The sequence below is a fragment of the Heterodontus francisci genome, chromosome 35, assembly GCF_036365525.1.
Source record: "Heterodontus francisci isolate sHetFra1 chromosome 35, sHetFra1.hap1, whole genome shotgun sequence".
NCBI lineage: Eukaryota > Metazoa > Chordata > Chondrichthyes > Heterodontiformes > Heterodontidae > Heterodontus > Heterodontus francisci.
This window is the reverse complement of record NC_090405.1, coordinates 30,541,491-30,566,856: the sequence shown is the minus strand read 5'-3', so window position 1 is coordinate 30,566,856 and position 25,366 is coordinate 30,541,491. Positions and strand designations below refer to the sequence as shown.

Below are 25,366 nucleotides of genomic sequence, written 5' to 3'. Positions count from 1 at the left end.
GACGTTAAAGGTAGGGGAGCTCGCATTCCAGCTAATGGAAACAGCTTTTCTTTGTCTATCTTATCTAAACCTTTCATAATCTTGTACACCTCTATCAAATCTCCCCTCAATCTCCTTTGCTCCAAGGAGAACAACTCCAACTGAATCTTGTAGCTAAAGTCCCTTACCCCTGGAACAATTCTGGTAAATCTCCTTTGCACACTCTCAAGGACCCACACATCCTTCCTAAAGTGGGGTGACCAAAACTGGACACAATACTCTAGGTGTGGCCTAACCAGAGCTTTATAAAGGTTCAGCAAAACTTTACTGCTTTTGTATGCAATACCTCTATTTATGAAGCCCAAGATCCCATCTGCTTTGTTCATTACTCTCTCCATATGTCCTGCCACCTTCAAAGATCTATGCACATGAACCTCCAGGTATCTCTGTCCCTACACATTCTTTAGAATTGTGCCATTAAGTCTATATTGCCTTTGCCTATCCCTTCTGCCAAAATGCATCACTTATCGAAATTAAATTCCATCTGCCACCTGTCTGCCCATTCTGCTAGCCTATCTATGTCCTGTTGCAGTCAATTGGTATCATCCTAACTGTTTGCCACACTTCCAAGTCTGGTATCATTGGCAAATTTTGAAATTTTACTCTCTATTCCGATATACAAGTCAAAAAATCAGTGGTCCTAGCACTGACCTTTGGGGAACATCACTGTCTACAATCCTCCAGTCTGAAAAACAACCATTTACCCCGAGTAACTGTTTTCTGTCCTTAAACCAATTTTTTTTATCCAAGCTGATACTGACTCTCCTATTCCATGAGTCTCAATTTTATTAACCAGCCTTTTATGTGGTACTTTGCCAAACACTTTCTTAAAACATATATGCATTGTCTTCATCAACCTTCTCTGTTATTTCATCAAAAATTCAATTAGATTAGTCAAACATGGTCTGCCTTTTACAAATCTGTGCTGGCTCTCCTTAATTAACTCAAACCTATTCAAGTGGCTGTTAATTTTTTCCCCTGATTATTGTTTCTAAAAGCTTATCCACCACTGATATTAAACTGACCAACCAGTAGTTACTAGGAATGTCCTTACACCTTTTCTTGAATAAGGGTGTCACATTTGCCAATTTCCAATCCTCTGGCACCTCCCCCTCGGGAAGATTGGAAGATTATGGCAAGCCCTCTGATATCTCCACTCCCACTTCCTTGAGTAACCTGGGATGCAAGCCATCCAGACCAGGTGACTCTAAGCATAGCCAGCCTTTCCAGTACATCCTCAGTATCAATTATCACCTCATCCATTACCTCTAACATTGATGCTTCTACTAATATTTTGTCAACATCCACTTTCTTAGCAAACAAAGTACCCATTAAGTATTCCAGCCTTGCCCTGAACCTCTAAGCACATATCAACTTCTTTGTCCCTGAAAGACCCCACCCTACCTCTTACTACCCATTTACTATTTACATGCTGGCAGAAGATTTTTGGGTTCCCTTTTATGTTAACTGCCATTCTATCCTCATATTCTCTCTGCCAGTCTTATTTTCCTCTTCACTTACCCTCTCAACTTTTTGTATTTGGCCTGGTTCTCACTTGAAGAATTCACCTGCCATTCATCATGCACTCTCTTTTTGTTTCATCATATTCTCTATCACCCTTGTCATCCAGAGCTTTGGGTCCCCTGCCTTCCCCTCTTGTTGAAATGTACCTAACCTGTACCTAAAACATCCTTTCCTTAAAGATCACCCATTGTTCCATTATGGATTTTCCTGTCAAACATTGGTTCTGTTTTACCCTGGCTAGATCTTCATCCCATTGAAGTTAAGCCTTTTCCAATTTAGAAGTTCTACTTCAGATTGTTTCTTGTTCTTCTCCATTACTAAGCTAAAAGTTATGATATGATGATCAGTCTTACCCAAGTGTTCTCCCACAGACACTTGGCCCACTTCATTCCCCATCACCAGATCCAGCAATGCCTCCTTCCTAGTTCAACTGAGAACATACTGGTCAAGGAAGTTCGCCTGAACACATTTCAGAAATTCCTCCCCCTCCTTTCCTTTTACTCTAATATTATCCCCAAAATATTTGGGTAATTAAAGCCCTCAATATCTCCACTCTATAGTTCTTGCACATCTTTATGACTTCCCTGCAGATTTCTCCTCTATCTCTCTCACTATTTGGAGGCCGATAAAATGCCCCCAGTAGCATGATCATAACCTTTTTGCTTCTCAACTCTAACCAAATAGATTCTGTCTTAACTTCCTCAAGGACATCCTCTCTTTCCCACACTACTATATCTTTCTTAATCAGTACTGCCACCCCACCTCCTTTTTCCCCTTCCCTATCTTTTCTGAACACTTTTTATCCCTGAATATAAGTGCTTACTCCTCACCGTTTTTAAGCCACATTTCCATTATGGCCACTGCATCATATTCCCAACTAGCTATTTGAACTTGTAGCTCACCAACATTATTCACCACACTTTGTGCATTTACCTACTTTATAATGTTTATTGGCAATGATAAAATAATTATTTGTCAGTGGGAACCAGGCATTCGATAACCTTTGAAAAGTCAGTTTAAAAAATCATTACTGATTCATATCCATAGGTAATTGAGAACTGCTAAGATGTTGAACTCCTTTATTGTTCTAGAATAGATAGTATTAAGTGTGGTGTGTGTTAGAATTATATGTTGATTTGAAACTTGCTTCTGTATAATTTTATGTTCACTTTAAATTTGATTTATCAGATTTCAGCCTGAATAATATGGCCTGTCAGCAAGCCCACTTACTCAGAGTTCTGGCTGGCATGGTGAGTATGCCATACTACTTTTGCTCCCTACTCCAATAAAAAAGGTTCATTATGCACCTTGTGGTAAACTATCCCATACAATTAAAGCATCAGTTCAAGTATCTGTTCATAAAAAGCACAGGCTTAGCTATGAAAGCTTACCTTTTCAGTTGAGCACAAGAAAAGTATTGGTAAGAAACTTGGACTGCAAAATTTCTGACAGATATTTAAGATTCTGTAATTATTTTTTCTGCCAGTAGGTATTAAAGCCTTTAAATAAGCTGATTTAATAAATTGTAACACAGTCACATCTATAACAAAAACATTTACTAAACAGATGATTGACAACATGACATTTGGTCCTATTTTAGTTGCCACCATCCTTCCTGAAGATGAACTTTGATAGATTGGTGGGGTTTAACATACAGATAGATGCAATCAGGAAAAGGCAATATTTGGGAGAAAGGGTTTTCCCATGGTGGCTTATCAAAGCCTAACAGAGAATTAGTAGACAAGGAGGCCAGGACAGTCCAGAGAAACACTTAAAGGTTTATAAAGTGACTATAACTTGCACTATTCTGCCTCAGCATGTGAAAGTCAAAGCAGCTTTGTAACTGATCATTGCGATTACCAGAAGAGGAGGGCATATTTATGGGCATTCACTGAAGTATAACAGCTACCTGCATCCTACAATTTTTCAAAGACACAGGCTCAATTAGGGCTACAAGAGTTAAATTATGAAGACAAGCGGCATAAACTTGGTTTGTAGTCCCTTGAGTTTAGAAAATTAAGGGGTGATCTAATTGAGTTGTTTAAATCAATGAGGATTCAATAGTAGATACAAAGAAACTATTTGCTCTGGTGGCAGAATCCAGAATAAGGGGGCCAGACCATTCAGGAGTTAAGTCAGTACAAATATTTTTTCACATGAAAGGGTAGTAGAAATCTGAAACTCACACCCCCAAGAGTCTTTGGAAGGTGGAGGTCAATTGAAATTTTCAAGACTGAGATTGATAGGTTTTTGTTGGGTAAGGGATGTGAATGAAAGATAGGTAAATGGGATTGAGATTCATGGATCAGTGACTCTAGATCTCCTCCGTGCCCTTCAATGGATCAATGAAAATTAAGCCAATGGGCATGAAGAGTCAATCTCTGATGTGCAAGGCAGAGGTGGAGATAGTCGAGGCAGCCCTACACCCTTTGGGTAGTGAGGCAAAGGATGTTCAATGGTTCAGGTGAACATTTTGATCTGCTCCCAGTAAAAAGGGATCCAATCGCTTTGCAGGAACAGTCATCAGAACCTCAGTCACCACTCCCTTAATCTTGCATTCCCTGACACTGGAAATATTCATCCACCTTTTCTATCACTGACTTACTGACAAAGTAGATTCATAAGGTTCTCTACAAACACTCTGTGGACCAAAGTGCCAAAAGTGATAAAGCTATAAAGTGTGCCCAAATACAATGGGCAGGATTTTACCGCAGGCTTCGGAACCTCGACATCAGGATGAAATGGGGGTCCCTGAGCTTGCCCTTGCCAGCAGCGAGACTGGCTCAGCAATTTTACTGGGAGGCGGCCTCCTAATTGGCTGCCTCCAGGCTCGCCATCCACTTAAGGATGTGTGTGAGTTCCCGATGCTGCCGGCCCAATAAGAGGGTCAGCAGCTCTGAAGCCTTGGAAGCCCTACTGGGAGAGGTGTGAGCTGCTAAGGCAGCTCGGAGGACGAGAGGACACATCAACATGGAAGCGTCCTTGAGGCCATGGCAGCTATGCTGTCTGCCTGTGGCCCCCTCAATGAGGCATGGAGCCTAATGGCCCCTCCCAAATGGCAGCAGGGACACCATCTGCATGAAGTTGGTGGCCTCCCCCCACGGTGTGGGGCTAGTCCACTGCCAGTAAAATGCCGGCAGGCCCGAAAAATCAATATTTAAATATTTAAATTGGCTGCAGGCCTCGTTCAGCAGGCAGCTATTTCACATCCAGTCCCACCGCTGGGAAACCTTCCCAGCAGCAGGACTGTGTCAGGGAGCCATACGGAGGTGGCTCCCCACTATTTTCTCGGCCCCTTCCCCCGCCTCCCAGCCCACCAACTGGGCACCAGGAAAATCCTGCCCAATCATTTTCATCAAATCATCAAATACCCAAAGTGTCAACCAATGACGCCTTTTTAAAAAGGTTTAATCAATTCTGCTCCTTCTCCAAATGCTCCCGAAGTGGCTTCAGCAGAGCTGGTGTTAGGCTGCTGTGGATCATGTTGGGACCCTTGAGAGGCTTGTGGCCAATGGTCATTATCTGCTGGGAGCTCGGGCTCGTGTGGCCACAGTTGCTGACCGCAGCTCCTCAGCTGCTGCCAGGCCAGTGGCCCTTTCAGGCACCATGGCAAAGGTTAAGGGCATGACAAGGGATCAGAGTTGCTGAGAAAGGGCATCAGTTGCCTGTCTCACTGTGACACTGTTGTTCCCATCGATATGAGGAACAGCAGACTGGAAGAATTAAGGAACACCTTGAAAGCCTTGACCACATTGGTTCACTAGTCTATCCACCTTGATGCAATAGTATTTCTAAGGTGGATTCTCAGAAGTCATGTCCTCTGAAGTGCCTTATTTTGGAGGTTCTTGCTGCTGTGAAGAACATAGAGGAATGGACAACATTTACCAAGCTCCTCCAGGGCTTGCTCAGATCTTCCCCTGATGTTAGGACAGGTGAATGAGATAAACTTACAGAAATTAGCATTGACGGGTACACTGTGGTACAGTTGAGAGAATGAAAGTACAAAGAAGTCATCGGTCCTTCACATTCCAATTGTTGAATCCCCCCACCATCAACAACTCGGGGGGAATACCATTGACCAGAAACTTAATTGGACCAACTATATAAATATTGTGGTACAAGAGCAGGTCAGAGGCTGGGAATTCTGTAGCGAGTAATTCACCTCCTGACTCCGCAAAGCCCATCCACCATCTATCTACAAGATACAAGTCAGGACTGTGATGGAATACTTCCCACTTACCTGGATGAGTCTTCTTAGGCAGTTATTCGGGATCAAGGATGACTTACTTCCACTCGGTTTGATGGGTTCTGAGATGACTGATCTGCAGTCTCTGCCACTTGATGGCAGGTGGTGCTTGAAGGGTCAGGTAGATGAGTGGTTTGGAGGTTTGTGCGCTCCATCCAATGTCTCGACTTCGCCTCCGCATGTTTCTATGAAGTTCCTTGAGGTTGTACGATGCCTTTCTCCATATAGGACAGTCGCAAGCCAGGGACTCCCATGAGTCGATGGGGATGTTTGGTCTCTTCAGGGATGCTTTGAGGAAATCTCTAAAGTGTTTCTGCTGTCCTCCTGAAAGTCTCCCACCACAATCAAGTTTTGAGCAGAACAGCTGCTTCGGGACTCCAGTGTCAGGCATGCGTACAACATGTCCCATCCAGCGGAGTTGGTTTTGGGTGATTAGCGTCCCAATGCTGGGCAGGTTGGCTTGGGAGAGGATGATACTGTTAGACCATCCTTCTTGTCACTGGATTTGGAGGATCTTGCAGAGGCATCTTTGGTGGTACTTCTCCAGTGCTTTGAGGTGTCTGCTGTAGGTTGTGCATATAAGAGTGCAGAGATCACTTCTACCTGGTAAACTATGATCTTAGTCTCAGGTTTGAGATCCTGAACCTCAAATACTCTCTTCCTCAGTCAGCCAAAGGCTGAGCTGGCATATTAGAGGCGATGGTGAACCTTATCATCCATGTCAGCCTTCACTGAGAGGATGCTCCCAAGATATGGATGAGAGCAACTCAACAACACTTAAGAAGCTCGGCACCATCCAGGACAAAGCAGACCTCTTGATTGGCACCCCATCCACCACCTTAAACATTAACTCCCTCCACCACCAGACATTGTGGCAACTGTATGTACCATCTATTAGATGCAGAAGCAACTTGACAAACCTCTTTCAACAGCACCTTCCAAACACATAACCTCTAGTACCTAGAAGAACAACGGAGCAGGCGCATGGGAACAGCACGACCTGCAAATTTCCCTCCAAGTCACAGGGTCCTGACTTGGAACTTTATTGCTGTTCCTTCACTGTCCTTGAGTCAAAAACCTGGATCTCCCTCCCCAGAAGCACTGTGAGTGTACCTATAACCACATGGACTGCAGCAGTTCAAGAAGGCAGCTCACCACCACCTTCTCAAGGACAATTAGGAATGGGCAATAAATGATGGCCTTGCCAGTGATGCTTAGATCCCATGAACAAATAAAAAGGAAATTGTGGGGAAAGGTCCCTGGGAATGTCAGACTTCTCCCATTTTTGTTCTGCAATCTAAACGAATGTCCAATGGCATTCATTATTCATTCCTTAACTAATTTTCATTTGGCACTCGATACAGAGCTTGAGAAGAAACTGTTTAAAATATAGAAGAGCAAAATACTGCAGATGCAGGAAATTTGAAATAAAGACAAAAATGCTAGAAATACTTAGCAGGTCTGGCAACATCTGCAACACTTCATCTTTCGATTAGGCAATTTACAACCTTTCAGACTCAACACTGAGTTCAACAATTTCAGACTGCAATCTCTGACCCCATTTTGTTTCTTTTTCTTTGTGTGTTTCGGTTTTTCTTATTTTTGTTTTCGGACGGCAGCACACCTGCTCTAGGCCCCATTACCACTCCCTTTGGCCCTGCATGACTTACTCTTCTGTCAGTTAATCTCTCCTGTATCGAAATCCTATCAGACCTTTCCTTTTGATCTTTTTCCCACCCTCCCCTTGCTCAAAACCTATTACATTTCCAACTTTTCCCAGTTCTGATGAAAGGTCATCGACCTGAAACATTGGCTGGGATTTTATCCGGCCAAAAGGGGGTCTCGATGTCCGGCAAAAGCGTTGGCGAGAACCCTGCGTTGCCCCTTCTGTGGGAGGCCCACCGAATTAAGTGCAATTAGGCACCTAACTGGACAGCAGCAGGCCTTCCATGGGATCAAGGACCCCAGCGACGGATGTCCTGCCCTCTGACAGCTACTGGCCAATCAGAGGCCGACAGCTCTTTATCTGACCTGCGCAGAGGAGGTGGCTGCTGGTGGTGGAGCACCCACTCAATGTCGAGGAGTGGCGCTGCACCCAAAACACAGGTACATCAGGTCACGAGAGATCCCGTGGGGCGGGAGCCGCTGGGGAGGGGGTTGTAGGGGGGGTCAACAGCAAGGGCAGGAGGTGACTGTCCGTGGCACCACCACCCCTCCCCCCACCTTCCTGATGCCGGGTCCCTCACTCAGGCAGTAAGTGCCTTTTAATGAGGGACTCCCATCCCCGAAGCTGGGAAGTAGCCTGCTTGGTTTTTCTTGCCATGCTTCCCATGCGGCGACAGGCCCGCCGGCCACTGGGCTAATTGTGGTGATAGCGGGATGAGGCCCTTAATTGGGCATTAATTACCCACTTAAGGGCTCAATTGGCAGCAGGGTGGGAAGGCTGTTCACAGGCCTTCCCGCCCTGGACTTAATTTCGGCAGAGGTACGAATGCGGGGACCCCGCTGCCACCCACCCACCCAATTATATGCTCTCCCCATCTCCAAACCCTCCTTAGGAGAGAGCATAAAATTCCCCCCATTAACTCTGTTTCTCTCTCCACATACGCTGCCATTTCCAGCATTTTCTGCCTTTATTTTAGTTTAAAATATAGAATGTTTCTGCATCCCATTCCCAACACACATCTATCTGCCTCTTTATCTGTGTAAATATCTCACTGAATACATTCACCTTTATGCGAGATTCAGATATTGCAACTAACTGTACTTTTTAAACTTCCAAAATGGATGTTTTTCAAATGCCCTGTCTTGGTAAATTTTGCAAGACGACCATGAACATTCACTGGAATTAATCATTAGAGACTGATTGTAACCTGTGGCTCTGGGATGGAGGAGCATGTCATTAAGAAAAGGCACAAAGGGGCAGATCTGAGCTCCCAACTCAAGCTCTATCACTTACCTAAGACTCACCTCACACATCATGAAAATACTGTCCTTTGATGAACTGCTTCTCAACATTGTACATTCTGCTGATAGTATGTCATGGCGTAGTGATAATATAAAAAAGCCTTAAACCCAGAATGGGCATAGCCATTCCCGATACACAGTCAAGTCTTTTCAGATCTTTTTGTTAAAATGTTCTGTCTTGTTCAACTTTTTAGGGGTCTCTAATTTCATTGCCTTTTGATACTGATAATATTGTTTGTTTAGAACTTAGGTTTATCAAGAAAGTTTAGAATTACTTAGTGTAAAAGATCCTCAATCAACTTGTGAAAGAATTTGTGAGTCTGTGATGGTGTTTGCTGCAGTAATTTGGTTTTGAATATACAGTGCAGAGGCTGGTGAAGAGCACTGCACTCGATTCTTTGTCCTCATATGTCAGGTTCTGTTAAGTGGAGTCTCCTATCACTTGCCACACACAGCTGACAGTTTCCAGGACAGCTGTTCAGTGTAGAGCACATTTACTTAAATGTCAGCTCTGGAATAAAGATATACTGTTATTCTTCAAAATGCCCCTGGTGCAGCTGTATTTAAAAACAGGGAGTCGTACACTGCCATTAACAATATGATAATTTAAACTGGTGAAATGGGTAGATACATAGCTATTCATGTAATGAGGCACTGTCACCATACGCAATGGGATAGATTCAGAATAGATCCAGCAGCACAAAACTGTGCATCCATGAGGCACTGTGGGCCATCAACAGCAGCAGAATTGTATTCAACTATAAACTGCAACCTCAAGGCCCGGCATATCCCTCACTCTACCATTACCATCAAGCCAGGTGACCAACTGTAGTTCAATGAGGAGTATAGGAGAGGATGTCAAGAACAGCATCAGGCATACCTAAAAATGAGGAACCAATCAGGGGAACCTACAACACAGATGACATGCATGCTAAACAGTGGAAGCACATTCTATAGACAGAGCTAATGAATCCCATAACCAGTAGATCAGATCAAAGCTGCAGTCCTGCTTCATTCAGTCGTGAATGGTGGTGGAAAACTAAACAACGGACCAGAGGAGGATGCTTCACAAACATCCAAATCCTCAATGGTGGTGGAGCCAAGCACGTCAGTGCAAAAGACAAGCATTTGCAACCATCTTCAGCCAGAAGTGCCAAGTGAATGATCCATCCCAGCCTCCTCCTGAGGTCCCCAGCATCACAGATGCCAGTCTTCAGCCAATTCAATACACTCCATGTGATATCAACAAATGACTGAAGGCACTGGATACAGCAAAGGCTACGGGCCCTGACAACATCCTGACTGTAGTCCTCAAGAGCTGTGCTCCAGAACTAGCCGTGCCCCTAGCCAAGCATTGGCATCTACCTGACAATGTGGAAAATTGCTCAGTTATGTCATGTCTACAAAAAGCAGGACAAATCCAGCCAATTACCAACCCATTAGTCTCCTCTCAATCATCGGCAAAGTGATGGAAGGTGTCAGTGATAGTCCTATCAAGTGGCACTTACTCAGCAATAACCTGCTCACTGATGCTCAGTTTGGGTTCCGCCAGGGCCACTCAGCTCCAGATCTCGTTACACTCTTGGTCCAAAAATGCACGAAAAATCTGAATTCCAGAGATGAGGTGAGAGCGACTGCCTTTGACATCAAGGCAGCATTTGACTGAATTTGGCATCAAGAAGCCCGAGCAAAATTGAAGTCAGTGAGAGTCGGGGGGAAATTCTCCACTGGTTGGAGTCAGACCTAGCACAAAGGAAGATGGTTGTGGTTGTTAGAGGCCAATCATCTCAGCCTCAGGACATTGCTGTCGGACTTCCTCAGGGCAGTGACCAAGGCCCAACCATCTTCAGCTACTTGATCAATGAACTTCCCTCCATCATAAGGTCAGAAGTGGAAATGTTTGCTGATAATTGTACAGATACTGAAGAAGTTTGTGCCACTCAAGTGCCAGGCAATAACCATCTCCAACAAGAAATAATCTAACCATCTCCCCTTAATGTTCAATGGCATTACCATCACTGAATCCCCCACCATCAACATCCTGGGGGTTACCATTGACAAGCAACTTAACTGGACCAGCCATATAAATACTGTGGGGGTTTAGTTCCACTTGTTAAATTTGAATTTCCTCCCTCCTCTTTCACTTTCTCTTTGCAATTCCAGTTCAAGTTTTAATAAATTGTATGTTACGACCATGGTGTGATATGTGCACTGTCTCTCCGCAGGTCACAAAATATATTTTAAATGTTTACCTGGTTACCGGTAAAGCCAACCATACACTCTTTTTTAGCCAAGAATAAAATACGCCAACCAGATTTCTTTATTAAGCAACAAAATTATCAGTTTAACAGTTTTATTACAAAACAAGACATAACCAGTAATGAAGCAAAACATTAACCCACAGATTGAAATATGAAAGTTCCCTTTTTAAATTCCCCAATTACACTCACGTGCGCACACTGGAAAAAATACAGAAATTCTCTTTGCAGAGGTCTGTTACAAAAAAGATTTTTAAAAAAGGACTACTTTGGCCAAATACTTGACGAAAAAAAGTAGATTATAGAAGGAAGTCAGTTGTCTTTTTTTGGTCTGGGGTCCGGGTATACGGAGATGGGTCACTGGGATCATTTCAGAAGCAATCCGTTCTGGAGATGTCGAGAATTATTCTAGTAGGCTTTCCAGCAGAAATGTGGCATCAGGGTTTTTCCGCCAGCACACACTTGAATTGCAGGATTTTTTTTCAGCTTCTCAGAAGCTATGCAGCACCAGAAATTTTAGCTCTCCCACACTGGATTTTTCCAGGATTTCTTCAAAGTGGTAGAGAAGGAGGTGAGCTGGGTGGTTTCTTTTTCCTTGGCAGGAAAACACCAACTGTCTTCAAACAGTTCACAACCCAACTAAACTGAAAACAATGTCCAAACCTCCTGACCGCCATAAAACTTGACATGTGGCTTCTCTGTAACCATTTTTCCCCAAGTCACCAAAGGTTCTGCTGTTTACAGAGCCTTGATCAGAGAAGACTTATGAACATTTCTTTCGGATTATTCAAATCCCCAAAGAAAGTTTCAGATATCCGGCTACCTGTCTGTGGTGCTAATTTTACCTCTGACAATGGAACTTGTTTAGCCATTGCTCTGGTCACTACACATGAAAGAAAAATTCCTGGAACCTTTTCCTGCAACTGTTCTGTCTCTTTAACCACCCTTGGTTTTTCCATGACTACTGAAGAAGCTACTACCTTCGTTCCGGCCAAATCATTCCCCAGGTGAAGGTCAACTCCGTCTATAGGCAAACTATGGACAATTCCTACAGTTACCGTTCCAGACATTAGGTCACACTCCAGGTGCACCCAATACAAAGGTACGGGTATATACTCCCAGCCAATACCATTCACTAAAACCTTGACATTCAATGTGCCCACTGGTGGAAATGTTATGCCTTTCCCTACATATAACTATAGGTTTACCTGCCTCACTTGAGGGATAAGAAGTTACTTTTCCTTTTGACAAGAATTCCCTCTAAGTGTTGTTCATGTGCCCCGCACACCCAGCGGTTTTTGTACTTGGCCTTACAGCAGCAGTCAGTGCTACAGCCTGATCTGTTGTATTCCCAGTCAGGGCACCCATCTCTGTATTGGCCTTGTGTACCCCAATAAGTCCCATGGGTTTACCCCGCAACTTCCAGCATTGTGCACAAAGGTGTCCCACCTTGTGATAATGGTAACACTTAGGCATTCAGACCTCACTTCCACCCTCAGCACCTTTCTTTCTGGCTTGAGGTGGAGATCCCAGGGCATTCTCAGCTGTTCCTTCTTGTCCCCGGCGACTAGCCTTCCTTTCACCCTCCCACCTTCTATCCTTCTCGGGTTTGTGGGGGTGACGGACAAAGGGTTTGGACTTGTAAACAAGCTCATGATCATTGGCGATCTCAGCTGCCTCTCTGGCTGTTAAAACCTTCTGGTTCTTTACATGGGTTCTTACTAACGGAGGGAGTGAATTTTTTAACTCTTGCAGGCGAATTATTTCCCTAAGGTTCTCATACATGGCCTCTACCTTTAGTGCCCGCATCCAATGATCAAAATGAATTTGCTTCACCTTCTCAAATCCTATACACGTTTGCCCAGGCTGTCTCTGCAGGTTTCAGAATCTCTGCCTATATGCTTCAGGGACTAACTCAGAAGCAGTACCATCTCATAATCTGAAGAAGGGTCACTGACCTGAAACGTTAACTCTGCTTCTCTCTCCACAGATGCTGCCAGACCTGCTGAGTATTTCCAGCATTTCTTGTTTTTATTTCATAATCTGCAGAGGCCTGCTCAGAAAGCATAGCATAAACTTCATGAGCTGTCCCATCAACCTGCTTTGCATAAGCAGTGTCCAATTTTCCTTTGCCCAGTTCATCTATCTGGCTATCTTTACAAAAGAAATGAAAAATGCCTCCATGTCCCTTTCCTCAAAGCTCGGGAGAGCTTGCGCAAATTTAAACAGCTCTCCACTGGGTCCTGGGCTGGAATCAGATCTTTTCTCACCAGTATTTTCCCTGGAGTAAGACCACCCCTTTGTCTTAGTTCCATCTTTTTAAATTTGGTTTCCCTTCCTTCTCTTTCATTTCCTCTTTGAAATTCTAGTTCAAGATTTTTTCATTGTCAATTCTCTTAACTATTCAAGTTTATGCTTTTCCAAATGCAACTGAATCCGATCTAATTCAAATGTACTACCATCTGGTTCACCTTTTCCTTCTTCCAATTCCAAATGGTGTGCTAAATTATAGCTGTTTTCTTAGCTCCTGGCTTTAACTCTAACACCAACTTTTCTGCTAATTCCTTTAGTCTAACCTTGGTTAAGTTTCTCAAATCACTCAGGGATACATCCTCCTTCCCAATAAAGGTCATAACAATTGACAAAGACATTCCAGTAGAGTACTTTACGCTAATGCACAAGAAACCTGATTCTTTACTTTTCCTCTTTTCAATTAGTATTACCCCACATACAATTGCACGTTGTCGGCTTTGGGTATCCCGGATGATGAACCCCCAATACAGGTCAGAGGCTGGGAATTCTTTGGCAAGTAACTCACCTACTGACTCCCCAAAGCCTGTCCATCATCTATAAGGCACAAGACAGGAGTGTGATGAAATACTCTCCACTTGCCTGGATGAGTGCACTCCGACAATACTCAAGAAGCTCAACACCATCCAGAACAAAACAGTCCGCTTGATCGGCACTCCATCCATCATCTTAAACATTCACTCCCTCCACCACCAGTGTACAGTGGCAGTAGTGTGCACCATATACAAAATGCACTGCAGCAACTCACCAAGCACCTTTGACAGCACCTTACTAACCCAAGACCTCTACCACCTAGAAAAACAAAGGTAGCAGATGCATGGAAGCACCACCACCTGCAAGCTCCTTCCAAGTCACACATCATCCTGAATTGGAACTATATCATCAGTCCTTCACTGTCACTGGGCCAATCTTGAACTCTGTCCCAACAGCATTGTGGGTATACTTACACCACGTGGACTGCAGCGCCATAAGAAGGTGGCTCACCACCACCTTCTCAAAGGTCATTTCTTTATTCATTTCATGGGATGTGGGTGTCGCTGGCAAGGTCAGCATTTATTGCCGATTCCTAATTGCCTTTGAGAAGCCTTCTTGTACCACTGCAGTCCATCCAATTAAGGATGGGCAATAAATGCTGACCTTGCCAGCGACACCCACATCCCATGAAATGAATTTTAAAAAACTGATGAAATCATACACAAAGAAGTGCAAACTGATGCATTTGGATGGGAAAACTGAGGAAAGCCAATATTAAGTAATTGGCACAATTTTAAAGGGGGTGCAGGAACAGAAGGATCTTTGAGTTTCTATGCACAAATCTTTGAAGGTGGCAGACTAGTTAATAAAGCTGTTTAAAACAGCATAGAATCCTTGACTGTACAAATAAAGGCCTAAGGCTGCTCTAGTCGGGGATGGAGGTGTAGAGGCACTGGACATCCATGATGAAATGAAGACAGTTAGGGACAGGAAATTGTAAATTGTTAAAGTGGTGGAGGGAGTTGGAAGACTCATGGATGTAGATGGGACTAGACTAGACATGGGAAAAAGTAGAGTCGATGTAGTCCCAAGGGGCAAGAACAGACTGTGACAATCAAGGCAGTCCTGTTTGTGAATAATGGAAAGGAAGTAGAAGTGGGCTGTGTGGGGTTAGAGGCTTATGAGGCTGGAAGTCATAGGGAAAAGATCTGCAGAGATGAGATCAGTGACGGTCTGGGAAACACTGGCTTGATGTTCACTGATGAGGTCTTGGTCCAGTGGGGGTAGGCAGATGTGTTGGAGAGTTGGTATTGAGCCTCCATAAGGTGGAGGTCTGTTTGCCAAACAACAACAGTGCCGCCAGGTTTAATGGCAATTTCAAGATTAGACCTGAGAGAACAGTGTGCTGCAACTTCAGAGGTAGGTAGGTTCAAGTGAGTGAGGACAGTAGAGAAATTCAGATGGCTGCTGTCACACTGGCAGTTCCCAATGAAAAGATCAAGAGGGTGTAAGAGGCCAGAGGGAAAGGTCCAGATGGAAAGAGAATTCTGAACCTAGGAGAAAGGGTCCACTGTCCAAGCACGACTCCTAGCCAAAGAAGTGGGCACGGAGGGGAAGATAACAGAAGAGCTCAGCTTTATGCTGAGTTCAAAATTCATTGAGGTGGGGGCATAAGGGGTTGAAGCTGAGTCCTTTGCTGAGGCCTAATCTTTTGGGGTCAGAGAAGGGAAGGTCAAAAGAGTTTGTGAAAACACAACAAGGGGTGATATTGGAAGGAGGGAGTCAGAGAAAAGTGAAGGGGAAGAAGGATCTAAATGGGCATTGGTACCCAAGAGTCACTGAAGCTTGTGATACTCAACACCAGAAAAGAAGAAAAAATGCTTTTTGTTAAACTGCCCAATGATGTGAAGGATGAAATGAAAGTGTGGATCAGGGCAGCTTTGAGATAGTAAGTTGGTGCTACTGAACAGAGAGGTTGAGAGTGTGCATGTGGCAGTGCATAGTGTTGAGCGTGGATCTCAGGAAGAGGTGAGAGCAGTGGTTCAAGGAACCCTGAATATCTTGGAGTTATCTTTAATCATGAGTGAATCCGAAACATAAAGGCTGGAATTTCAGTTGGAATTCATGCAGTCAAAGCCAGAGACAGGAAAAAGATCTGGTTTTGAAAACAAGTTTTGGTGGACATCTGATCAAACACAAGAAGGGAAACAGAAAGCAATGAAGGTGAACATGGTTAAGGAAGCAAACAGAAATCCTGTCAGACAAGAGCAGAGCTTCTTCAAGGTGATGTTGCGACCAGGTGAGAAGGGGTCTAGGGGTTCCCTCTCAGCCTTTGCCTGTTTAATCGTAACAGGGTTTAATTTTTAAACACCGTGTTTTTAGCTTCCCCTCAGTGAATCCTTGTTCACTGCTCTAACTGAAAGGCAAAGAAATGAGACAGGTTTCTTTAGATTTAAACAGGAAAGGTGGAAGTTTATTAATCTGAAACTCAAATCCAGTTAACGACTATGAATATGCGACGCGACCACGCTAGCATGCATATGCAATAAACACACACGCAGATAGAGACAGAAGAAGTAGTAGGAATAAAGGGGAAACGTTTGAGGCAATATCTGGTAGTTACAGTCCTTTAAGTTCAATGTGGAGTCTTTGGTTGAGATAGGTCTTGCAATTCATTAGGGCCCAGTTCACGCTTCAACTTGTTCTGATGTAGGAGTTTTTTCTCTCTTGAGGTTTACATGTCTTCCGTGGGTCCGGTGGCTTGGGAGAAAGCAAGAGAGAGAGTGGTGTCCTTGTTCCAGCTTCAGTTGCACTTCCTTCTGTTCCTTTCTGTCTGTGGCACAATGCAAAACCCCAGGTTGCCCAGCAGGTTATTCATGTGACTAGCTCCTTATTTGGGAAGTCTCTCCTACAAGGTTTGTGGATTTCAAAGCTCTTGGTAGGGGGGGGGGGGGGGGAAGGGTTGGGGGCGGGTGGGGGGGGGGGGGGCAGTGTAGGGCTGTCTCTTACCGACAAGATGTGGAACCATTGTCAGACTAATCTCTGTTCATTTAATCAGTGATCAATTCCTTTGTCTCTCCAAGCACTGTCTCTTAGTATGCAAATGTTCTTCCAGCCAAGTGTCTGGTGATCTTCAAACCAGTCATTTCTTCACTCCAGCAACAGTTTAAAATCAATCTTCATATGACAAAATTAATATGCCTCATTCTTGGCATGTCGGGCTCTGCATGACAGTAAGTATTCCTGGAAGAGGAGTGGCAGTTAATTAAGCACTAATACATTGTACCTCTCGTCTTGTGTTCTTAATTTATAGGGCTGTTAATCAATCATGAGAAAAGAAACAATAGTTTGTAATTTGACAAAATACTGCAGATGCTACAAATATGAGATAAAAACAGAAAATGCTGGAAATACTCAGCAGGTCAGGCAGGATCTGTGGAGAGGGATGATCTTTCATCAGAAGGAGAAAAATTTAGAGATATAAGTTTTTAAACCGGTTATCAGACAGAGAAAGTGTGGGTGTGGGAAGAACAAAACAGAAGATCTATGGATCTATGACAGGGTGAAAGCAAGAGAGATTCAATGATAAAAGGGATGATAGTGCAAGGAAAAAGGGGGTGGTAATGGGACAAGTAAGTTATTTTAGGTGGATTTCAACTTAAATTCCACCCTTCATGTTTTGGATCCACCCATGATTATAGATATTACCGTAATATTCAGTGTTCCTTGAACCACTGCTTCTGCTGCTTCCTAAGATGTGAATGGATTTGATGGGTTGATGTCCAGCAGCAGCTCTCCCATCATAAATAGTAGATGAGGCTTTTTAGCCTTGGTTGCAGCCAACCTAGGAGAACGCGCTTCAAAGATAAAAGAAGGCAATGGGAAATCACCTTAGCTTCTCTTCCATAGTAAGAAGTTCAATAACTACTTGCATTTATATAGTGCCTCTAATGTAGAAAAATGTCTCAAAGAGCTTCACATGGTGTTATCATGAAGACAATTTTGAAGCAAATAAAACCAGAAATGTGCAAGAGGCCAGAGTTGGAGTGCAGATATCTCTGAGGGTTGCAGGGCTGGCGGAGGTTACAGAGATAGGAAAGGACCAGAGTATGGAGGGATTTGAAAACAAGGATGAGAATTTTAAAATCAAGAACCTCACTTGTGAGACTTGAGTTCGGACCTGCCAATGGACAGAACTGGGCTAAACAGGCATTTACGGCACTGCAAAACGCATGCCTAAAAATGTTCAAAGTAAATAAATTGAGTTTTTTAAAAATTAACAAATCTATTAAATAAAACACGTGGATGGGAGAAACTTTGAGGAAAGGCTCGGGCGGCATAAATCACTGTTTTGGTAGTACCTACTGTTAAATTGTTACTTTGATCCTTTGCTGGATTTAAATGTTACTATTTACTGGCGATAATAATGTATCTGATGGGCATTTATTGTAATCGATACATCAGTTTTGGTGCAAAAAGCCTGTGAAATAGTTTGAAACTAATTCGTTTAAAGGACTGTATGCAGTTGCTCTTGCATTTATGTCGAGTGTCCCGTTACTCTGTAAACAGATGGAAGCTAAGAGGACGCTCGATGATAGACACAACCGCCGACCTGAGATCCAGTAAAGATGCCACATGAATCCTAACTTGGTAGAAATCTGGGTGGCGAGTGATGAGCGGGTCCGTGCAACTTTGAAGCCGATAATTTACACAAGGCTGTCAGGTCTCGCTTGGAATACTCTGAAATTAAACACAAATTCCCCATTTACATATTTTATCTTCATACAAGTAAATTCTGTTAGTGGTTGAACATGAGATTATTACACATTCATTGGAATTTTTCCCTCTGTGTGTTAATTTAAAGAAAAGGACTTAACCGAACTGAGACAGGGAAGTAACCGAAACTCTTTCTAGTTTCACAGGCGGAAGCTTTGCGTTTTAGCAGTCGATTGCTGCAGTGAATCTGCCGGTGTGGTACTGTCCCCAGTATTTTCAGCTCTGGAATCAAAATTACTGACTGCAAATATAATGTATAGAAACTAAAGCAGTAAAGACTGGGAGATTTCAGGAAAGTGACTGAGTGCACTTGTGCCTTTTATTAAATGCAATCTCTCTGATTAAAGTTTTTTCATTGTTTTAAGTCAGTTGCACTTTTGTTCTGAAACGAGTACAACCATAATCAGCACAGAATCACTCAGAATCCGATCAATCGGATAGCCAAGTAGAATTATTCTAAAGGAAAAAGCAACCATAGAGTCATTTACGGCAGAGAAGGAGGCCATTCGGCCAATCGAGTCCTTGCCGGGTTATGGATCGTGCAAATAATATTTCAATCAATTTCCCTCCAAATATTTCCTGTTAACTGTTCCACTTGCAAATAAATACCATGGTTCTTGTACACCCCTGTAGAGATGAATATCTCTGCAGCGCTGATCACAGGTATATTGTTAGGTTGGCTGAAGTTTGAGCTGAACTTGAACTTTAGCTCAAACACATTGCGTGAAATTAGCATTCGGAAAAGTTAGTCTGGGGAAAGTTATTCATAAAGAGAAAATTAGGACATTGACAGATGAACCCTATCGCTTAATCTGTAACTGAAACCTCATGTTATAAAAAGTAAAACGCCGTTATACTTTCTATTTATTACAAGAACATAAAATTAAATGTCCCCTGCACGGTGTGATGCAACCTGGAAATGCAATGAATAAATATCACGTTTGCATTTTATTTTTTAAAATGCTCGTACGCAGTTCACCCTTCGGGCTGCAGTTTCTCTCTGCTGATTGGGAAATGTTTAAAGTCTGAAGGATTATTTATGTAGCTCATTTTCCGTGTGAAGCATAGCCTGCCTCTCACCCAGTGAGTCGAGATGACGTGTGCTCGGTGCCTATGTAATGCTTTGCTTAGGGCGCTCAGCCTGTTTCCGCAGCAGCCACTGTTCCCTCTCCCTGCTCCAGGTCCCTGTCTGTAACCGAGACTCTCCTGCATACACTCACGGGTACGGAGAGTCACAACAATCTGTAGGCAGCCCGAGACCTGCCTTTCCGTCCTCTGCTCTCAGCGACTCCCAGGCTTTTCCCCGAGCTCAAGAGCGACCTGCTACTAAAACATGGAGTCCCTTCATCCGGCACCAGCTCCAGCCGCCAGCCCCGAGCCGGCCACCACCAGAACCGCCGACAGCCTCCCGAAAACCGGCGAGCAGGAAGCGCCCGTCCGCCACCAAAGCTGCTCCAGCACCAACAGAGGTAACCGAGCCAAGGGGCCGGGAACTGGGGGAAGGGCGAGTGGGAAATCCCACCCACTCACCCGCTCCCTCAGCAGGCCAGGGGACCAGGGTGACCCGTGCCTGGGGAGAGGTTTATGGGATGGCCCGGACCGGGATTATGGATGGCAGTAAGGTGACCCGGGCCAGGAGGGGGTGGGTCTCCGGGTGACCCGGGCCAGGAGGAGGTGGGTCTGCGGGTGACCCTGGACGGGGAGGAGTGGGTATGGCGGGACGCGGGCGAGGGGGTGGGTCTGTGGGGGACCTGGGTCAGGGAGAGTGGGTATGGGGGTCACCTGGGTCAGGAGGAGTGATTATTGGGTCACCTGGGTCAGGAGGAGTGGGTATGGGGTGACTCGGACCAGAAGGAACTGGGTATGGGGTGACCTGGGCCAGGAGGAGTGGGTATGCGGTGGCCTTGGCCAGGAGGGGAGGGTATGCGGTGTCCTGGCCCAGGAGGTGTGGGTATGGGGTCACCTGGGTCAGGGGGAGTGGGTATGGGGTCACCCGGATCAGGAGGTGTGAGTATGGGGTCACCTGGATCAGGGGGAGTGGGTATGGGGTCACCTGGATCAGGGGGAGTGGGTATGGGGTCACCTGGGTCAGGAGGAGTGGGTATGGGGTCACCCGGGCCAGGAGGTGTGGGTATGGGGTCACCCGGATCAGGGGGAGTGGGTATGGAGTCACCTGGATCAGGGGAGTGGGTATGGGGTCACCTGGATCAGGGGGAGTGGGTATGGGGTCACCTGGGTCAGGAGGAGTGGGTATGGGGTCACCCGGGCCAGGAGGAGAGGGTGTGGGGTCACCCGGGCCAGGAGGAGAGGGTATGGGGTCAACTGGGTCAGGAGGAGTGGGTATGGGCTCACCCGGGCCAGGAGGAGAGGGTATGGGGTCACCCGGGCCAGGAGGGGAGGGTATGGGGTCAACTGGGTCAAGTGGAGTGGGTATGGGTTAACCTGGGTCAGGAAGGGTGGGTATGGGGTCACCTGGGTCAGGAGGAGTGGGTATGGGGTCACCCGGGCCAGGAGGAGAGTGGATGGGGTCCCCTGGGTCAGGAGGAGTGGGTATGGGATCACCTGGGCCAGGAGGAGAGGGTATGGGTTAACCTGGGTCAGGAAGGCGGGGTATGCGTGGATTGGGAGCTAATTAGCCCCCGCTCGGTGTCTACGGCCAGGTGCCGATCTCTGCTTATATGCTGGGCTGGCCACACTCCCTCCATCCAACCCTTGGAGGTACAACAGCTTCCCCGCTCTCTGACTTGATTGAAGTGGAAACGCCGCTCCGGCTGCTTGGCTCCTTGCCTGGATCGGTCGGACTGACAGTCCTGACCCGTTAACCCACATTCGGTGTACGGGAATCAATTGTGAGCGCTTCTTGTGAACAGCTGGCCGCCCACTTTCTGTCCTGGGCGTGACCGGGTCTGCCTGCAGAAGGGGGTTTATTTGGCAGCATGAAGTGAGATGCTGGGCCGACAGCCCATGCTGTAACAGTAATAAGGGGGCGGCGTTGGCATACTCAGTTTCAAAACAACTGCTTTCGCTTTGCTGTTGTCTCTGACGGGGGGTGGCTGAAGTTTATTTACACTAGTGGTTGATGTGGGGGAGGTGAGTGACAGCTCACTGCTCAGCTAAACACTGTGGAACAATTCCAGCAAACAGGAACCTTCCCTTCACCTGTGAAACGTACGGTGATGGGAGTCCCGGGATATTCCCAAATCTGGAAAAAAACGCCTGAGTAATAAATACCGACACAAATTATTTAGGCTGGAGCTTTAGTTGCCGCTCACTGAACAGCCTTCACATGGAATCCCATACTTTTGCAAGCGTTGACTTTGAAACATGTTTATTGCAAATTGATGTAAAAAATTGTCTGAAATGTAATGCTGTTTGCAGTGTGCTAAATGACCTGACATTCTCTGGAAAGTTGACTTGATTTCGTTATATTTGAGTTCTGACAATGACATTATTTGGTACCTCTTACCGGGCGCTGTACCCCTCGTTATGGTGTTTGATGCAATTATTTTATTGATAGACTACAGTCTACCCGTTGGCATCAAGCTCCTATCTGACTTTTAATTTCTGGCTGCAAATTGTTTATTGGCAGTGAAAGCAGCTGCATTTTGCTGACTACTGTTTGCAACAACTGCCATCGAAAGGTGGGAGGTTTTGTGATAAACTTGGAAGAACTTTGTGGAATTGCATTTGGTTGAATAAATGAAAATGAGCATTTACTGAGTTTTTTGGGAGAGTATTAAGGATTGGATTGATTTATAGTCGGAAACCCTTCAATTTATTAGTCTGGTGTGTTTTAAATAAATTGCCTGTATATGTTCTGGATTTTGAGGTTGTGTGTGATGCAGTTCAGAGTGTGATACCATTCTGGATTAATGTAAATTGAAATACAAAAGACATATTTCTTAAATACCCCATAATTTATATAGAAGAGCAGGGACCAGCTAAGTCCCAGTGTCATAATATGTTGGTAAAGTGATACCTGACTGAATGATTACAGGAACATGCCATTTAAAATACTGGTGTCGAGACTGTGTAATGAGCTAAATGCTTTAGCAGAGAAAATAATTGTTGGCTATATATTGGTTAAACTAGTTAAGATGAAATCCGTGCATATAGCAGCACGATCCTTTCCACAACCTCTGGACAGAGAACTTTATACTGTAGCCTTTTATTTGTTTTAACCTCGGTGGAATCCAGGATTCTGAGGGTCTGCCGTGTTGCGTTGCGACTCTGATCAGTTGTTTTGCTCTTTGTTGTTTACTATCCTGAGCGCATTGAAGACCAGAATCCAGAATGTTTTCAACACAATTGTGTTCTGGTGTAGAATGACGCACATCATATTTATATGATGCTTCAATGATTGCAGACCACATTCACGTTCCCAACTGAGGAACACTGAGGCAACAATCCACATTCAACCGATGTAAGTAAGGATTTTGCATCAGTCGTGGAGGATGGGGTTATAGAGCACTGATCAGTACTAAGGTGAAGGTTAGTCGAACGCTACGATCAGGAAGATGTTGACACTTTAATCCATACTGATGAGGTAGAGGTTAACACAATACATCCACACCGACCGGTTCGGGGGAAAAGCAGGCACCAAGCGAAGTATCCCTCGACTGATTAATTGGTAGTTAGAAAAAAGGGTAGATCCCTGGGTTTGTGTAAATAATGTTATCTCATCTATTTTAGGAGAGTTTGTATATTTCCAGGTACACAGTTTAAAATCATGACGGAAACTCCGAATACGGCTATTCCTAATAACACTTAAGAATTGAATACCAAGGGTGGAGTTTGCAAGATTATAGCTAGTGGCATATCGTTTAATATTGGTAACTTGGTGTTGCTTTGGATCGTAGTAAATACATACAATTTTGACGTGAGTCCATATTTACATTAATAAATCTATTCACCTCAATAAAAATCTTGACTTTTGTGTTGGTGCAGGAAATCTTGCATTTGACAGGCCAGTGAATGAGTAGCGTTGTTTAATCATCTTTAAATCGTGGAGCCACTTTCTCTTTGCCTTTAACAGCGGTCCCTTCAGCAAGTTGCCTTGCGAAGTAATGCGCACAAGGTCAACATCTTCAGATGGCCCAATGTGATGCAGTCTTCAATAGCTATCATTCAGCATTTGCTTAGTGGGTACGGGGTGTGGTCATAATTTCGTAATTAGCTGTAGGTTGTAAACAGTGATATTTATGAACAGAATAAAGTTGCAGTTTGGTGCCTCACATTCCGCTATTGAAGCGGGGATATTAAGCGTGTCCATTGACTGGAAGTGTTGAAAATGCTTCTCTTCAAATCTTCAATTACTCTCTTCACTCAGACAAGTTCTAGTTCAGCTGAGGAAGAGGCAACACAAATAATACTGGCTGCACCCTGTGAATCCATCGCTATAAGGCAGCGTGGTCGCGTCTTTCCTTCTTCGGATGAGTTTGATAACTAGGCTGATCTTGGGCTCCGGAAAATCATGTTTTAATGCACTCTATAAATTTCAGCACCTGACAGTTACACACTACAGGCAGGAGAAAACGTTTGGTCCATGTAGCCCACTTTTCTAGCGTTCCCTTGGTGCATTTCTAATAACCAAGTCCGCCTGTCTCGTCGCTTTCTGAACCCCATTAAGGTTTCTTGTTCCACCTCCGATGCCAGTTATCTTCACAATGATACGAGAGCGCCGTGAATATGAAGCATGAGATCTGATATAAGGGGTTAGAGAACCCCTTTCAGAATTGACATATTTTACCGGGGTCAACATCCCACTACATACCAGCAGAACCCCGTCGATTTGGGATCTCGCACTGAGCACTCATCTCGAATCTGCTGAAAGAAACCTTATGACTTTGTGATGCTGAATAATGGTGTCTGGCAATCAGAGAGATGTACAGTATCCTAAAATTCCATAAAAATATATTTTTTAGCAAACAAACATGTTCTGGTTGTGATCTACGTGCGCGGAAGCCTTTTCTGTATCTTTTTTTCCTGTATCATCCTTGTAATCTAAAAACTGTGATTTCATAAAAGATACATTTATTGACAAAAATGTTTTTTATGTTGCGGATACATGGCGGAGTGTATGAGTATGAAAATGATCTTCACTGCGGAAGCCAGATTCACTGAGATGAACCCTTATTAAATCATGGTGTTACTCGGGAGCCATTTGGCTAACAGCATGTGTACCGTTTGTACCTCTCTGTCACTCCATTTCTACTATATCTGTTAATAAAGTTTTATATTATGTTACATTAATATGTAACCATTTTATAACATTCACTGGTCCACAAATTGGTCCTAATACCTAAACCAGATTTCAATCTATAGGCAGACTCATATCACCGAGAGCCCCCTGTTTGTTATAAAGTACAGAAGTACTGTTGCAGTATGCAAAGAATTAAGAATCAAGCTGCACCCTGTTTTACCTAGAGCACCCTGTTTTACCTAGAGCATCCCGTGTACTTGGGCTGACATTTAGAACCAAATTGAAGTGTGGTGTTTAGACTTTCTGCATGTTTTATAGCAAATTATATTCTCCAACAGTTATTCCACTGTTCTAATCTATTTTATTTGAATAGACGTGTACAGATTTTATTGGTAAGTTCACTTAAAAATTATAAAGCTGACATAATATTGACAACAGGATTTCTGGGTAGTAAAAAAAGAAGTAAATGTGCAATATTTCTGTCAGTTTCCATTGAGTTTGACATGTTCATGGGAGACATGGGCGGCGCAGTGGTTAGCACCGCAGCCTCACAGCTCCAGTGACCCGGGT

The 25,366-nt window shown here is 44.3% G+C and overlaps 1 protein-coding gene across 1 annotated transcript in view; it reads left to right on the top strand.

The window, feature by feature from the left end:
• The first annotated feature begins 19,729 nt into the window (after window positions 1–19,729).
• The window catches only part of LOC137350578 (nuclear receptor ROR-alpha A), a 1,041,882-nt gene continuing 1,036,245 nt past the window's right edge, over window positions 19,730–25,366 (top strand). Inside the window, exon 1 of the mRNA XM_068015239.1 lies at window positions 19,730–20,063. Coding sequence (XP_067871340.1) covers window positions 19,928–20,063 — 136 coding nt within the window. The 5' untranslated portion in view covers window positions 19,730–19,927. The remainder of the gene's footprint in view (window positions 20,064–25,366) is intronic.